The sequence below is a fragment of the Pollicipes pollicipes genome, unplaced genomic scaffold (genome assembly GCF_011947565.3).
Source record: "Pollicipes pollicipes isolate AB1234 unplaced genomic scaffold, Ppol_2.1 Scaffold_4881;HRSCAF=5763_pilon_pilon_pilon, whole genome shotgun sequence".
NCBI lineage: Eukaryota > Metazoa > Arthropoda > Thecostraca > Pollicipedomorpha > Pollicipedidae > Pollicipes > Pollicipes pollicipes.
This window is the reverse complement of record NW_023596576.1, coordinates 9,668,384-9,685,220: the sequence shown is the minus strand read 5'-3', so window position 1 is coordinate 9,685,220 and position 16,837 is coordinate 9,668,384. Positions and strand designations below refer to the sequence as shown.

Genomic DNA, 16,837 nt, shown 5'->3' with positions numbered 1-16,837 from the left:
GCGCAGATCCGTCGGACACGCGGGCCGAGCGGGAAACACGACAACGGAGCGCCTTTGACGCAAGAGCTGGAGGCGGCTGCACTACAGCGCTGCCGCGCAGGCACTGAAAGTGAAAATGCCACATCGCGAACAGAGGAGTAGAGGCCACTGACAAAAACTTAGCACGGCATGTCGAGGCATGGCTGCTCCAGAGGCATGCATGCCGAGCAGACCTCGGGGCGTAACACCGTGCGGTAATGCAGCAATACATGGAATGCCCGTGAACGTGTGGCGGGTGCATTAACACGAGGAACAGTTCGTCAAGAACGTCCCTGACGTTGACCATCTGCCTGGCAAGATGTTGGCGGGATTTAGCCCTTGGTATTGGAAATAGATGACCAAACTTTGCGCTACTCATTAGATGCAGCGTGCGCATTCTGTTCGGCGTTTAGATGTTTCCGCAATTATGGCAATGATGCGCTGTTGCTGTGTGCCACACTCTGAGTAGATAAGCTGTATTCTCGATAGTGATAGCTGCGTAGGAAAGCTGTGTAGTTAGATAGTGGTCCCACCATGCCTGGTTTCAGCACTCATGACCTAAATGACCATACTGTTCTGGTCGGTCGTGCGGTTCTCGATATACAGTTCTGCATGCGATCTGTCGTCTAGTAATTCTGGCCATCCTCCATAAATTGCATAAGTCTGGGAGAAGCCCCAACTCCCGTAGATTACAAATTAATTGCCGTCGGCATCACCTGAAGCCTAATGAGCTCGCCTGTGACTGCGTGCAGGGCTGCGTGACAGATGTCGCTGCCGTCGGCGTAGCTCGTCACAGGGTCAGGAGCTGACGGCTCGCCGCCAGCTGACCGTCCACGCAGACATGAGCGCGCCGTCCAAGACAGCCTGCCGGCCGGCTCCACGCCGGGCTGGGCGAAGGTCCACGTGGGGACGTGCCACTGGCGGAAGAGCTGCCAGACGGGCGCAGGTCCACGAGGGGACGTACCACTGGCGGAGGAGCTGCCAGACGGGCGCAGGTCCACGAGGGGACGTGCCACTGGCGGAGGAGCTGCCAGACGGGCGCAGGTCCACGAGGGGACGTACCACTGGCGGAGGAGCTGCCAGACGGGCGCAGGTCCACGTGGGGACGCATCACTGGCGGAGGAGCTGCCACACGGGCACAGGTCCACGAGGGGACGTACCACTGGCGGAGGAGCTGCCAGACGGGCGCAGGTCCACGAGGGGACGTACCACTGGAGGAGGAGCTGCCAGACGGGCGCTCCGCTGCGGACAGGCGAGGCTCGCCGAGCTGCTGGCGCGCAGCACTCTAATCAGAAACAATGAAGGTGTCCGCTCCACCGAAGCCCATTTCCGGATGAATTGGAGGGCCTCCTGTCTCGCTGCAACTTGCCTGCAGTTACACATGTCGTACAAAATAATTCATTTTGCGCTCTGTTCGCCAAAAAGTGAGGCCAAAATTTTACAAGTGAATTGCAACGGAAAGAATGAAGGGCTGACGAATTGAAAGATGCCATGTAAATCTAGAGGATGTTTCGTTCTCGGCAACGTACAAAAATATGAGTAGAAGCATGCCGTTCAAGTGAACATAAACTAATCAAGGTTTAGCTGAAGCTGCTGAAGCATTTGCATTCTTCTCCATATATTGAGCAACAGACTGTATTCCGTCGGACGGTCAGAAGGTGATGCACCATACAGGCAGACGCACCGGTCTCTCCAGCAGGAGGCTACAGACGCTATTTCCATGTCAACCGCAGGGCATCGCTTGCAATATTTATGCTCAACAAATGCCAGTTGCAGATGATAATGCCACTGCACTTATACCTATTTTGATTTGTGCCTTCAAAACGCAGCGTTGCACCCTCCGCGTCCTGCACCTGTTAGTAACGTGACACCATAAATACTGAGCGTCCATCCTAGCTGGGCATGGTGAAAAATGTCGTCCACCCGTGTTACACAGCGTATGATTTCAGAATGTGCGAAATAATTACATATATGACACATGACACGCCTGTGACGCTCTGGACGAGTAGCACGCTGGACAGCAGCGTTTTGGCTGAACAGCACTGCAGGACGGCTGTGTGAATACCCGCCTTCTGATAAGGTAGGCGTCCCTGTGCCCTCTGATCATGTGGGCATCCTGCGCCTTCTGATCACGTGGGCCACCCTGCGCCCCTTGATCAGGTGGGCGACCCTGCGCACTTTGATCAGGTGGGTGTCCGTTCATTCTCTGATCAGATGGGCATCCGTTCAATCTCTGATCAGGCTGTCTCCCAGACGTCCGACAGGTCCTTTTGCAGCTGCTCCATCCACACCGAGTAGACGATCTCCCATTCAGGGTCCGGCTCCGGCTCGGCCTCCGACTCTGCCGGCGAAACGAGCGCAACAGGGCGTTAGTGCGAGCGGGACGGGCGGGCGGCGATCATCGCAGGTCGGCGGACTGTCGTGACTGTCCTTTATTTAAGACATGAAGGGCATGACATTTAAGGTCGGCGGACACTAGCGCTGTGAGCTGTGCGGAGTGGTCGTGACAGGAGCTCTCATCGCAAACCCACCCCCGCTGTGATCTGTGCGGAGTGGTCATGACAGGAGTTCCAGTCACAAACCCACCCCCGCTGTGATCTGTGGGGAGTGGCCATGACAGAAGTTTTAGTCACAAACTCGCCCCCGTTGGACTAACCAGCAAACTCCAAATGAAGCCTCCCAAGCCCCAAATGACACCCCCTCAAACCCCAAATCACGACAACGTAATGGCGCATTGGTTAAACCGGTACTAACGCCAGCAACCATACACACACACACAGTAATATTTTTAGGACGACGTGATTGCCAGAAGAATCAGATTGGTCCACTTTCGAGACATTCGGCCCAATTTCTGCATTGTGTGACCCTTCGTAGATGCGTGGACAGTCGGTCACAAAGCACCCTGCTTCGAAGGTCCATGGATATAACTGGACGCAATGATCGAAGCAAACGGGATGGGATACTACAACTAGCATCTTAGGGTGGTTATCCGGATCTGTCATCAGGCTTCATCACAGGACCAACCACACACGTTCGCGCTGAAAAACCAAGAGTTGGGGGGGGGGGGGGGCGGGGGAGGGGCACTAACCCGTTTCAGTGACCGGGCTGTCCGTTGTTGTCACCGTCACGGTTGTCACGGCTGCCGTCGATGTACCCGATCCCGCATCCGAGTTCTCTTTGGCCCTGAAACACGGGTGCTTCAGGTTGCCACAAATGGCGTAGGCCACAGTATGCAGCGTAAATATGTGCTGTTCAATGCACAGCGCGCGCGTAAGCGCTGTACCCGTCAGAGACCATGGCGGAAGGAAAGGCGCGCATCTAATCAAACCACGATGACGCGCAGTTTCGAAGCAACGGTGCACTGCGCAAGGGTGCTTGAAGGTAGTAACAACACAGCGCGGCAAGAGAAAGATTGCTTCGTGTATCCACATAATTTTCTCTTGACATTGCAGCGGTTTTCTCCCGAATAGTGCTGAGAAAAATGTCATGCCCTTCAGCGCACCCGATCTGACCTCACCTGGCAACATCCCGAGCAGCGACCGCGTGGTAGCTGACGGCTAAGCATAGCACGATGAGAACGAGACAACCGGCCGCCTTCATCTGCAACAACAGAGAATGTGCTCAGTGTGCATACACGCTCGCTCGACACCATATGCGGAAGACCCCCGTTCACTGGCTGGCGACAGATGATCGATTGCCTTGGTCAAGGATACGAACCATGTTTCTTTACCGATGGTGCACGGAATCAACCCACTGCATGCGCCATTAGAGCTATTTCGAAAGCTCAAGTCCGATTGGAACGAGCGAAAACTTTAGCGGCTTTTCCTCAAGAGCGTCATGGCAATGGGCTTGACGCCCACAAAAGTGTCACACGGCAGGCTTGAGCCTCAATGTCACGTTGGATTTCTGATCGGCGTGATCCCTTTGACCGAACAGCGACGATAAAACGCATTGGTCGCCCCATTGAATTCATGGCACGCAAACAAGCTCATCAGTGCAACTTAGCTTACATTACAAGGACAAATGACTCCAGACCGGGTCGCAAGATCGGGGCCAGGGCACGGTCCGCTCAGTTCATACTTCGGACCGTAACCGCGATGCTGACCCCTCGTTAGCATCCCAAGAGTCTTCACACAAAAACCCGCCGTGGGTCGCAATCATCACTGAGTTCGTGCTCGGCCCACCGCGTCGCCCGCTGGCAAGAGCTCGGATCAAGCGGACGCGAGGACGCGTTTCCAGCGGAAGAAATGGGATGTGAGAGCCGGCCCCAAACGACACGGCTTTAAACGACACGCACGCGCAGCACGGCGTCGTATGATTCTCATCTCTGAACACTGCGGACACAAACCCACTGGCTGGCGGTCCTCTCGGCCGTCAGCGACACGGCCCTTCTCCTGACCGGAACTCGGTGGGAATACTGCCGTTCCTGACTGGTATTCCGCTGCCGTACACCTTGAAACAGCCTCGACCCGAGCCCGCTGGGACCGCGGGGGTCACTCACTGGTGGTGCGCTGTGGCTGGTGCGGGACCGCCGTCGAACCGTACCCCGCAGAGTCCGACTAGGCAGCAGCTGGCGATGTCGTCTCACCCCTGCGACCCCTCGGCCCCTCTGAAGGACGCTGCGTCGATCGGCAGAGCTCGGTGCGTCACGCTGCCGCCGTCGGTGTAGGACTGATCTGGTCCACTGTCCGAGGGCCCGGCCCACGCCCGGACCTGTCTGCCCCCGGGTCCGCCATATCAAGACCGACCGTTAATTACTGATACCGTTCCCAGAACAAGTTTTGGCCTCTTCGTCTAGGAACTCCACAGCTTGACTGCCAAACGTACAGACCCTTGTCATAAAATCCGTCGGCCGGTACGGATAATGAGGTGGGACAGTTCTGTGACGTTCTCTCATGGAGTGGTAGTCAAAAAAAACTTCGGACTTCTAATCACGAAACGTGCATTTCGACGTGCGTTCGAGTACTGTCGATTCATCTGTTCACCATGCGCGCTGATAGCGTGGTCGTGAGCCGCATTTGTACGTTGCTGTACGGCCCGCTCTGTTATGAGAAAGACCCGGCGAGGTGCACCTAGGTCAGGATCTGGGCAGCCACAAAACCGGCCCTTAAATAGGATAGATTGCCGTGTTTCACCCCTAGAAGCGCACTCGACCTTCATTCGCAGGCCGTCGGGACTATTCCACGGACCGCTAGCCGAACCGCATTCGCCCGAGTTCATTGACTGAGTGCGGGTTCGAGCGTCGGCGCGTACTCTGCGGCCCAATTACGTCAGCTGGGCGAGGTCGGCTTGGGTGTCAGTGCGCGGTGAAGAACCGACTCGACCGCTGCAGCGTTGCCGTGATGCTGGAGGACGGCGTGCGGTACTCTGCCGACGGCACCGCAAAACGCGCAGAATGACGCAGGCGCGAAGAGAGAGAATGGCGCAGGCGCACACGCAGACGCAGACGCAGAGAGGAAGAGAGAAAGGGAGAGGGAGAGAGAAATTGGAGAGAGAGAGAGAGAGAGAGAGAGAGAGAGAGAGAGAGAGAGAGAGAGAGAGAGAGAGAGAGAGAGAGAGAGAGAGAGAGAGAGAGAGAGAGAGAGAGAGAGAGAGGGAGAGAGAGAACGGTGATGAATTCAGAGCAGCATACCATAGTTCAAAAGTGGCGCAGCTTCTCCAGTGGCCAAGACGCTAAATTGTAAGGCCCCAGCATTGCCGTGCTACCAGCCTTGTTGTTCTTCTTCCATGGATCGCGATGACCATGTGACATGCGGGCACCCCTGTTTAGATTCTTTGCACTCAACTAACAGTGGCAGCGAGTTCAATTTCGGCCATTTTTGCTGCTGGGGTGACCAAGACGGAAAACATGTTGGGAATTATAACTGAGGTGAGACGCGTTTTGTTTGAAAAGGTGATATGGCATACCCTCACCCGGCATTTTTCAGCAACCTCTCATAATTTCCGGAGACACCGGAATAGGAAGATGGCCTCATTTCTTAGTTTTGGAAAAGTGGTACCCAGTGACGTTGCTTGGTCACGAAGCACTGCGTGGTGCACAAACTGTATGTGAGCTCATACATTCGGGATCTGCCAGCTCTGTGAGTTTGTGTAGCATTAAAGCAATAGCCTAAGAGCTTGCACATGTATTTTCAGCTGAGTTCTAAAAATCTGAAAATGCTGAATTACCGCTGGCACCTTTGAGCTGCAATTAGCAGCTCAATTAGGGCTTATGAAATGCAGAACATTGCTATCCGCTCGACTCCGTCAATGTCATCTGGACCAGAATTTTCCTTTTTACTGGGCCTACCATGTGCTTAAGAGTTTAGAGTTAAAGCAATTAATATAGAGTACTAGACATCTGGTTTATGTCCCAGATATATGTTTAGACATACTTCCATGTAAGTCAGGTTGATAATGAAAGTCATCAATTGGTAACAGTGGGTTTTACAACCGCTGAAAATGCTACAAATTAATATATTGATTGCTTGTTTTTGTAGCCGGTTACAACACTTCCATGGAATTTGCTCAAGAGAAAGATTTCAACGTGCTGAAATGTGTCAAATTTTGTCTGTTTGTTATGACAGAAGCAAAAGCTTGAATACAGATTGGATGGACATAAAGACGTGTGCTAAGCAGAGCCGGACCAGATTGGATTCCAAATTACAAAAAGCCAGAGTTGCGGGTAGATTGCATTCTAGTGAGCACGACAAGATGGGACCGGGTTCAGCACCAATCTTTGACGTGCTCTGATACATATACCAGTTGGTTCGGGAGGCGAAAGGGTTCCCACGATTACATGCTGTGATTGTGTGACCGCATTGGATGGCTTGTGAGAGGTTTCCTCGGATGGGACCAGGCAGAGTGGTCTGTCGTGCTGGGCGACGCGAAAGCCTCAAGCTGTCATCTTTGGAAAACGTCACGGCGAAGTTAAAAGGCTGCTAAGCAGAAGCGGAGCAGATTGGATTTCTAAAAGTTAAAAAGCCGGGGTAGCACGTGGATTGGATTTCAGAGAGCACGACCAGATCAAACCGGGCTCAACACCGATCTTTGAAGTGATCTGCGACATATGCCAGTTGGCGGAAGGCGAAACGGTCCCCACGGTTACTTGGTGTGATCGTGTGACCGCATTGGATGGCTTGTGAGAGGTTTTACCGGATGGGACCAGGCAGACTGGTCTGTTGTGCTGGGCGACGCAATTGTCCCAAGCTGGCACCTTTGGAAAACGTTAAGACGAAGCTAAAAAGAAACGACTAGTTTTTTCGAAGAAGCTGACATGTATTTTTTGGCTCAACACAACCAGCACACGGAGGCAATGTTAGAATGCAGCCGCCTTCTCCTTTAACACATTTGCCAGTGGAAGGTGAAAGCAAAACAGATGGAGCCGGGCTGGCTTTTGAGTTGAGCTGAGTTGCCAACTGGCTCTCTCTTTAAATTTATCCTTTCGCCAGCAGCGTTTCTGGGATAACCCTTTCCGAAATAAGGAGCCTTCGGACAGTGGTGTTACTTTGATAAAGTTCCCACTGCTCGAATTTGTGAATACAAAGTTAAAATGCAATCTTTTGTAAGAAATGAGTTTAAAGTTGCGGCAGCTGTGTCCGTTGGCCGTGTTAGCTCACGTTTTATTTACACGTGGGTCACGACTGCTTCTGGGCATCTCCGAAACATGGAACGAAATATCAGCTGACCCGGAATTATTATACTTTACTTTTTTGACACCCTCGCCGCCACCCTGCTAGTACAGGACTTAAAAACTTCGCCGTTTGTTGCAATGTACTTCATAATTTCGAAATCGGCTCGATGACCGATAGAGACCCTCAGCCTTTCATGCGCCTGGATTGCCAAGATTACTTTTTGAGATATAACTTTTTGCCGCAACATTTAAGGTACAAACAAATTCGGAAGTTTTACATGCTGACTGCTAAAAAGCAAGGTGATAAAAGCATACAAGGGTTTCTTGAGAAAAATCAAGTGACAGAATGAAGGCCCTTGTTTCGGATATTTCTTGTCGGGCTATGCTTTCTTCCACAGTTGTGACCACCACCCTGGACCGGTTGCACGTGGACGACAGTCGCCATCACCCTGGACCGGTTGTCCGTGGACGACAGTCGCCACTCCCCTTGACTGGCCGCCCGTGGACGACAGCCGCCACCACCCTGGACCGGCTGTCCGTGGACGACAGTCGCCACTCCCCTTGACTGGCCGCCCGTGGACGACAGCCGCCACCACCCTGGACCGGTTGTCCGTGGACGACAGCCGCCACCACCCTGGACCGGTTGTCCGTGGACGACAGCCGCCACCACCTTGGACCGGCTGTCCGTGGACGACAGCCGCCACCACCCTGGACTGGCCGCCCGTGGACGACAGCCGCCACCACCCTGGACCGGCTGTCCGTGGACGACAGGCGCCACTCCCCTTGACTGGCCGCCCGTGGACGACAGCCGCCACCACCCTGGACCGGTTGCCCGTGGACGACAGCCGCCACCACCTTAGACTGGCCGTCCCTGGACGACAGCCGCCACCACCCTGGACCGGCTGTCCATGGACGACAGCCGCCACCACCCTGGACTGGCTGCCCGTGGACGACAGCCGTCACCACCCTGGACAGTTGCTCGTGGACGGTAGCCGCCACCCGCATCACCTGACCGCGACCTGATTGCAAGACTGCTTTGTTGCGTGTTTGAGGATCAGCATCAGCACCATTGGCGGGTGAAGAAGGTGGGACACCTGCTATAGTAACTATTTCTGTATTATCTACCCTCACACCACACCACAGTAGAAGCGTAAATTTCGGGAAGCTGCCGGTCTACGGCACGCATTGCTCCACGGACATTCACCTGCACCTGCTCGACGTAACGGGCTTGATCCGCTTCTGCATGCAGGACGAAAGCACATACGTTCCATCAATGAATAACTTCCTTGTCTGTCGTAGGCCTTTAGCGTTTTCGGCATTTAAAGACAAATAGTTCAAATTTCACATGACAGCTTTGTTTCATGCAAGCAAGTAAAATCAGCATTATTACGACATCAAACCCACCAATTTACTTGTTCTTTGAAATACCTGCTAGACTGCGACCACTTTCTCTATTTACCATCTGAAGTTCCTTCTCTGGCCTCCACCAGCACATTTGGTCCCGTCCCTTCAACACGTTGCATATTCAGATGACGGAAGTAATTAGAAATCAAGCGAAATTATCACATTATCGCGTGGCATGTGCAAACTAGAAAACAGCCGATTAGTTGGGTTTCATCGGGCTACACATTCCAGACATTACCAAACAGGAAACATGAGTGCTGCTTTAAGTGCGCTCTTCCAGGAAAGTGGTCGGGCGAGGACCGTGGGAATGGTCCGGGGAGGCGAGAACCAGCCAGGCGCCAGGGCGCTGGGGCAATCACGTCTTACTGTGAATGCTTAGTGAAGAGGATTTTCACATGGATAATCTCTCAATCACAGGAAACGCTCAGGCCGACGCTCTCAGGTTAAAGGGGTAGTGAGGATTGTCCACGCTCGGGCCGACGTTCTCAGGTTAACGAGGTAGCGAAGATTGTCCGCGCTCAGGCCGACGCTCTCAGGTTAACGGGGTAGTGAAGATTGTCCACGCTCAGGCCGACGCTCTCAGGTAAACGGGGTAGTGAAGATTGTCCACGCTCAGGCCGACGCTCTCAGGTTAACGGGGTAGTGAAGACTGTCCACGCTCAGGCCGACGCTCTCAGGTTAACGGGGTAGTGAAGATTGTCCACGCTCAGGCCGACGCTCTCAGGTTAACGGGGTAGTGAAGATTGTCCACGCTCAGGCCGACGCTCTCGGGTTAACGGGGTAGTGAAGATTGTCCACGCTCGGGCCGACGCTCTCAGGTTAACGGGGTAGTGAAGATTGTTCACGCTCAGGCCGACGCTCTCGGGTTAACGGGGTAGTGAAGATTGTCCACGCTCAGGCCGACGCTCTCAGGTAAACGGGGTAGTGAAGATTGTCCACGCTCGGGCCGACGCTCTCAGGTTAACGGTAGTGAAGATTGTCCACGCTCAGGCCGACGCTCTCGGGTTAACGGGGTAGTGAAGATTGTCCACGCTCAGGCCGACGCTCTCAGGTAAACGGGGTAGTGAAGATTGTCCACGCTCAGGCCGACGCTCTCAGGTTAACGGGGTAGTGAAGATTGTCCACGCTCAGGCCGACGCTCTCAGGTTAACGGGGTAGTGAAGATTGTCCACGCTCAGGCCGACGCTCTCGGGTTAACGGGGTAGTGAAGATTGTCCACGCTCAGGCCGACGCTCTCAGGTAAACGGGGTAGTGAAGATTGTCCACGCTCAGGCCGACGCTCTCAGGTTAACGGGGTAGTGAAGATTGTCCACGCTCGGTCCGACGCTCTCAGGTAAACGGGGCAGTGAAGATTGTCCACGCTCAGGCCGACGCTCTCGGGTTAACGGGGTGGTGAGGATTGTCCACGCCAATATTGCGCGAAAGAGAGCCCAGAACGGGGGAAAATTATTGGCCAAATCGGCACCCAGGAACTGCAAGGGGAACAATACAACTGTTAACCACCACATGCATCGCCCACTAGACCGCACGGCACACTCAAGGGCAACGCAGACAATATTGATTGAAAAACTGCGGAGGGTGAGGGTGAAGCTGTGCAAAGAAGCGCCCCGTGCCGTCAAAGAGCGGTATCGAACGACCCCTCCGTGGTGCTGGGAAAAGAAGACATAGCCAGGGAGTTCCCTTGACTTGAACTCTATCGAAAATATGTGGGACATCCTGAAGGCGCGCCTCAGCGAGATGGACTCTTCTGGAGCGTCCCGATGTTGAAGGGAGACGGAGCGGGCGAACAACCGTCCTCCATGTTCTGCAGGCTTGCGAGTGACAAGGGAATATGATCGTCAAGTGTCTGGCATTAAATTGGGAGTACGACAGTAGGTGAAAACAAAATGCGACATGTGTTCTTGGTGTTTTTAAGATGATGGAAGGGCGAGAAATAATTTAACACCCTGAAGAATTCCTCGGATTGCCATTTCGAGTTTCGTGCTCAGTTCGGACATCCGCTACTCACCATCTTCCGATTCGAACCCCGGCGCCTAACGACCGAAACAAAAAACTCGACCAGGTCACACCAGTCCCTAATGGCCGTTAGCACGAAGGAAATAACCAGCAATGAATCACGGACCGGGTTCAAATGAAACTGAGGGATTTTTTGTACGTTCTAAAAACAATTGCTCGCGACCTTATTGCCAGTATGAAAGTAATTCTTAGTGCTATTAATTGAGGACTATCTTAGATTATGTGTAATGTGATCATATGACATTTGAACACATGCCCGTGTACGTCATGTATCCAGGCAAAAAACGGAAAAATTCAGGATGAGTATGCGGCATAATAATTGATGCATTCCCATTCCTCATGAACATACCCTCAAAATCGTAAGAATGCGTGCAATTCATTGAAAAATATCGATTACAAATTTGAAACGCTTTTACCGGCATGTCTGAAGTTGTTTTGGTAGATATTGGTGTTCCTTCCACTCTTTGTGGGTCGGTAATTATTGTCAGAAAAACGCCGAAAAGCTTAATACACGTTTAGGCCATCAACCCATGCAGATTACGTCATTACATGGATGATGCAGGTTTGTTGAAGTGAGTCGCATCCCTCTGTGTTTGCGGTGGAATTCATTCTTAATTTCTAGGCCCGGTGTACTGCTTTATTTGCCTCATTATTTCCAAACGTTAAATTCGCGAGCATCTTTTGTATGAGCGACATCGTCTCGTATATTGTTGTGCTGGAAAGGAATCTGGCGCGGCCGTAACCATTTCTCTAAAACTGTCTGTATCTCCCGTTGACTGGCACGCGGAATTTCTCCAGAGAACGGGCCAGATGCGAGATCGTAGTTGGAATTTTATCGCAGATTTTCAACGAGCACATGCTGTGCAGGTTCAGAATCAGACTTTCTGATCTTGCAGGCTCAAGCCAGCATACTTTTTAAGGCTCAGCTAGCTGCGATTTTTTCAGTGTCTGAGGATATCATTGACCACCCAGACCAAGACGCTTCTAATCTCGCTCTCCAATGACTTTAAGAAAGGGTCCGGAAATGCTAACCTTAAAATGCCAGAACAATACCGTCGTGGGCCGCAGACATTGGTAGGCCGTAGGTAAGCAGACAACAGGCACTGTAATACGCATAATGGTCAATATCCTGAAATATGGAAGGCCTGGGGATGTGAACAAACAGAGCACACTTTGATTTTTAGGCCGTGAACCACACACTGGATCAGCAATGTTCGTCAAATATTTCCGCATGTTCCAAGGGACGTATGGCAGCACCGTCTAAATAAGCTAGCTTACCACTGCAATAACACAAACGGGTTATCTTTCGCGACAGGAAAAAAGTATTTCATAGCCATGAATGGCGAATATACTGTCCCGGCACTGGAAACCAACTGGCCGGAGAGAGAAACGTACCGATTGCTCGAGTCTACCAGGAGATTACCCAATCCTTCTATTTGTGTTTGTTTGTGTACCTACCAGCTCAAGTTCCAAGAAAATGAATGCACTAAGTGCATACTCCCCGACTCACATGTTAACATTCCTCCGCCATATTGTGAATGTATGCAATAATAACACATGCAACCGACGCGACAGGAAAGATGCTGCACACCTCGCCATCGTCTGAAAACACACACACACACACACACACACACACACACACACACACACACACACACACACACACACACACACACACACACACACACACACACACACACACACACACACACACACACACACACACACCCACACCACACACCATGCGCACGAGAGAGCACGTACCGCCGCCAAACACAACCGCTATCGCCTGGACAAATGCCATAAATCCCATCATGGCGATGGTGAGTTGTGTGGCCTGGAAAATTCCCAAATCCGGTTTTGTCTTGATCCGAGCGTAGTCCAGGTTTTCTGCTCCGGTCCAGTCCACCTCACGGATGCATCCGTCACCGCGGATTTATCCGATCAGTAAGCACCCTGATGCCAGCGCCGAGCGGCCGTGTCCCCGGCGAGCTGCACAGAAGCAGGAGGGGTGAGAGGCGCAACTGCAGCAGCACGGCCAAGGCTAACCAGAGTTCACCAAAGCTAACCAAAGCTAACCAGAGCCTACCAAAGCTAACCAGAGTTCACCAAAGCTAACCAAAGCTGACCAGACCTCACCAAAGCTAACCAGAGCTCAGCGGCGGCAGCAGCTATGCGTCGTGGCCCGCGGCTCGTCTTCCGGAAGACTCTGTGGCCGGCGCTCAAATGATGAACGGTGACGGAGACGACATGGACGCAGCGGGCTGAGTGCGTTTGAGCCTCTGTTGTGCCGGGGTTAAGCTGCGGCGGGTCCCTTGCCAGTCCCGCCGCGCGCGCTGCATCAGCTCTGGGTTGAAGTTACTGAGGGGATACGCACCTTCCAACAGTACGCCCACCACCTGGGCTTGGCACTGGCGTTGTTCTCCTTGACGGTGCAAGAGGTGCCGCCGCTCACAGGCACCGGTGGCTGTGTGCCATCGGTTGTCATTCAACGAAGCTTATTTCACTGACTGGGAGCCGTGCAAACACACTATAGGAAAGAACCGCGACCGCAATTCGCGCTTATCTACGCCAGCGATGGGGCAGGAGTGGTGAACAGGGGGTGCATGAGGGCCGCCCCAATTGCCTTACCTTCTCCTCAAAAAACTTCCGTCTGCTAGAAGAAGAAACAACTTAGTGTCAAGTGCCGAGTGGGTGTGACCAGAGCGGTCGGCTACATCCCAGATACAAAATCAAGCATCAGCACTGCGACGCTGCGTGGAGAAAGCCGAGGCGCACATCGCCCTCTCCCCCAACAGCTCTTCAGAAGATTTATCGTCCCCGGGAGCGATTCGGTCGAGTCCGACGAGTTGAGCATTACACGTCAGGGTAGCGGCATGCTCAGCAGTTATCACTCCGCTCTCCGTATCCGTATCTCCGTATCTCCGTATCTCCGTATCTCCGTATCTCCGTATCTCCGTATCTCCGTATCCTGCACCCGTGTTTTGAGGTCAACTCACGTAGCACACATTTTTTTTGTTTTTTAGACCTCCCAGCACCTTAACTTCTGAGGCGGCAGCCCATCTATGTTGTCAATGGCTTAGCTCATTTGGCTGAAATCGCTGAAAAGACACTGAGTAGGTTGACAGGGCAGTTCACCTGATCAGAAATTAACCGATAACTCATTCTCAAAACCTTCATAAAACATCTATCTTCCCGGTACCTGGCATTTTCATGTAAATGGCACAGAAAGAGCCGCAATACAGCGGCGTGTTCTCTTCTTTGTGACTCTTAGTTCGGTGGGATCAAACGATAGGCAAGATCAAACGATAAATTGACTGAATTTGAGTTGCCAAAGCAATCTTCACCACGCCCCAATGTCACTTCAACAATCACCCAGTGGAGCGCGCAGGCCGCCCCAGTTCATAATGGAGCTCGAAAACAATGGCAGCATACTAAGATAGCTACCGTACTTCCGCTTTAATGGTGTCAGCCAAATAATCTTTCCCTTGCTTAAGTATACAACTGACATCGTTATAGCCACTTGGATAATAGCTTTGAGTACGTTCAAATTAGCATGCTGACAATAACCAGCAAACGTTTATAACACGCTCCCGGCGAGTGGCGCATCATTACGGCACTCCCGCCATAAGGCCCTTGCTACGCGCGGCCACCCGCCGGCAGATACTAACGATTCCGCGCTGGCGGGCTGAAGTCAGTCTCATGCCGGGGTGATGTCGGGCTGCAGCATTGCCTCCGGCCGGGCTTGGCAGGCTGGGAGCGCTGAGCGGCACTACCCAGCAGGCGCGGCGGCAGCGCCGAGCTGGTGCCTCCCCCGTCGGACGCCGTTGGATGAACACGTTGTCGGTCCGGCGGGCGAATGGTTTCCAGCGTCCCGCCGTGGCGCTGCTGCAGGCGTCGCCGGCGGCGCACAGCTGAGCCCAACCCCCGTTCACGGAGCCACCGGACAGCGCACACGCTGGCGCGTCCTACACTCCGCTTCGCGTCCACGCACCTGGCCGCTGAGGGGCATCCAACGGTCCGCGGCTCTCAGCGCTCCCGGTGTTCCACCGATATGAGACCCACTGAGGGTCGTCCGCTAATCGTCCTTCGCTTCCCGGACCAACCCAAGTGGATGCCCAGCTAGATGTAAGCGCCAATCATCCGCCTGGCCTCTGATCCCTCCCGGGGGCATCGCGGAGCATTCTGGCCCGGAATGCCTCGCACCCAGCCCCATTTTTGGGGTCGCAGTGTGTGGTGCTCCCACACGGTATTCGCTTTGGACTTCTGGCGACGCACAGCGACCATAAAAGTTTAGAGTGCTCATTATTCTGGCTGCGTAGTCGGCGGTCGGTGGTCCTGCGGCCAGGCTCGGCCGGGTCACTGGAGGCGCCGGACCCGCCTCGGAACTGTGTCACGGCAGTGGATCCTCCACGCGTGGGCGCCCCTGTGAGGCGCGACGCACGCTCCGACCCGAGCATGCCGTCTGCCCGGGCGCAGCGTTACCTGCTCGGACCTGAGCGGTCGGATCTGATCTTCTCGAACCTCAGCAGCCGCACCTGATCTGCTTGGACCTAAGCGGCCGGACCTGATCTACTCGGACCTGAGCGACCGGACCTGATCTGTTCGGACCTGAACGGCCGGACCTGATCTACTCGAACCTGAACAGCCGGACCTGACCTGTTCGGACCCGAACGGCCGGACCTGGTCTACTCGGACCTGAGTGGCCGGACCTGACCTGCTCGGACCTGATCTACTCGGACCTGAGTGGCGGGCAGTCTGACCCACCACCGCCGGCGTCGTCTCCCGCATCGCTCTGCGAACCGCTCAAAATCCGTCTCGCAACAGTTGTGGCCGAGTGACCGCTATTTTTTGCTGCTACTCGCTGACACTGGGCTTGGTCAATGGCACACGTCGATCCGGAGGACGAATTCTTTGGGTGATAGCGAGGTGTGGTGGAATGTAAATACTGAAAGCAGGGTTTTCTCCGCGAGGGATCGCAAAAAAGCGGCACAGCATGGGCGAAAGTGCCTTTGAAAGTGCCGAAAGTGCCTTTGAGGATTGGAACTCGAGCTGCCGCGTGACGTAACAGGACATGCATTCTTAGCTGCTCTGTTATGACTAAGCGTCCTTTGATCCACGAATGAATTTTGAGCACAGAGTGAATTTAAAAGCAGAGCCAAATCCAGATATACGATTCCGGGAAATATGAGTCATGGTATGAGCCATTTGAAAGGTGACATCAACCCCCCCCCCCAAAAAAAAAAAATATGGAGGGCTGTGGTAAGCTACAATGATGCGTCTAGCCTGCTTATTTGTTGTCAACCCCCGGTCTTCAAAGGAGGCTGTGTTTGGCTGCGCAAGGTGGTCCCGGAAAGCAGTGTAAAATGATCACCGTGGGATGCTCCAAAGTTACAAACCAAATCAACTGCCCTACTGCGACCGGCTCTCACGTAATGTAGGTCTGGCTTGTTCATTAACTTTCATCACACTTATCTAAGGGCCTTGGTACGTGCCGCTTTCCGCCTGGACATAGTTGCGTGGAAATGCGAAACTCATCCGTTTCAAGAGAGCATTTTCTACTGAGCATGGTATGAATCTCGTTCGTCCTCTGAAGTCTGTGGTCACGCATGCAGACAAGCCATCCCATGCGTGCTTGATAGTAACTTTGAGACCTAGATAAGACAGTAATATTAGCCTTATTCCTTGATAGAAAAACCAGGAGAATGGACATATAGTTGGGTTGATATGTCCGCAACGTGCCTTTATCGAAACAATAGCAAAAATGAATACTGAACACTTCTTGAA

General features: G+C 53.3%; 1 protein-coding gene across 1 annotated transcript; it reads right to left on the bottom strand.

The window, feature by feature from the left end:
- Positions 1 to 2,255: 2,255 nt before the first annotated feature.
- On the bottom strand, positions 2,256 to 15,085 carry LOC119099793 (uncharacterized). Its single transcript, XM_037222874.1, has 4 exons — positions 14,722 to 15,085; positions 3,536 to 3,618; positions 3,107 to 3,201; positions 2,256 to 2,359 (listed from the first exon to the last, which is right to left on the bottom strand). The coding sequence occupies exons 1-4, from the start codon at positions 14,752 to 14,754 to the stop codon at positions 2,256 to 2,258; spliced, it is 315 nt and encodes a 104-aa protein (XP_037078769.1). The 5' UTR covers positions 14,755 to 15,085.
- Between the last annotated feature and the right edge of the window lie 1,752 nt (positions 15,086 to 16,837).

Coding starts and splice junctions, on each gene's coding strand:
- LOC119099793 (XM_037222874.1), bottom strand. CDS start 14,754: ATGAGACTGACTTCAGCCCGCCAGCGCGGAATC. Junction 3,202..3,535: donor GCTGCTCGGGATGTTGCCAG/GTGAGGTCAGAT, acceptor CCCGTGTTTCAG/GGCCAAAGAGAACTCGGATG. Junction 2,360..3,106: donor CAGCCCGGTCACTGAAACGG/GTTAGTGCCCCT, acceptor TTTCGCCGGCAG/AGTCGGAGGCCGAGCCGGAG.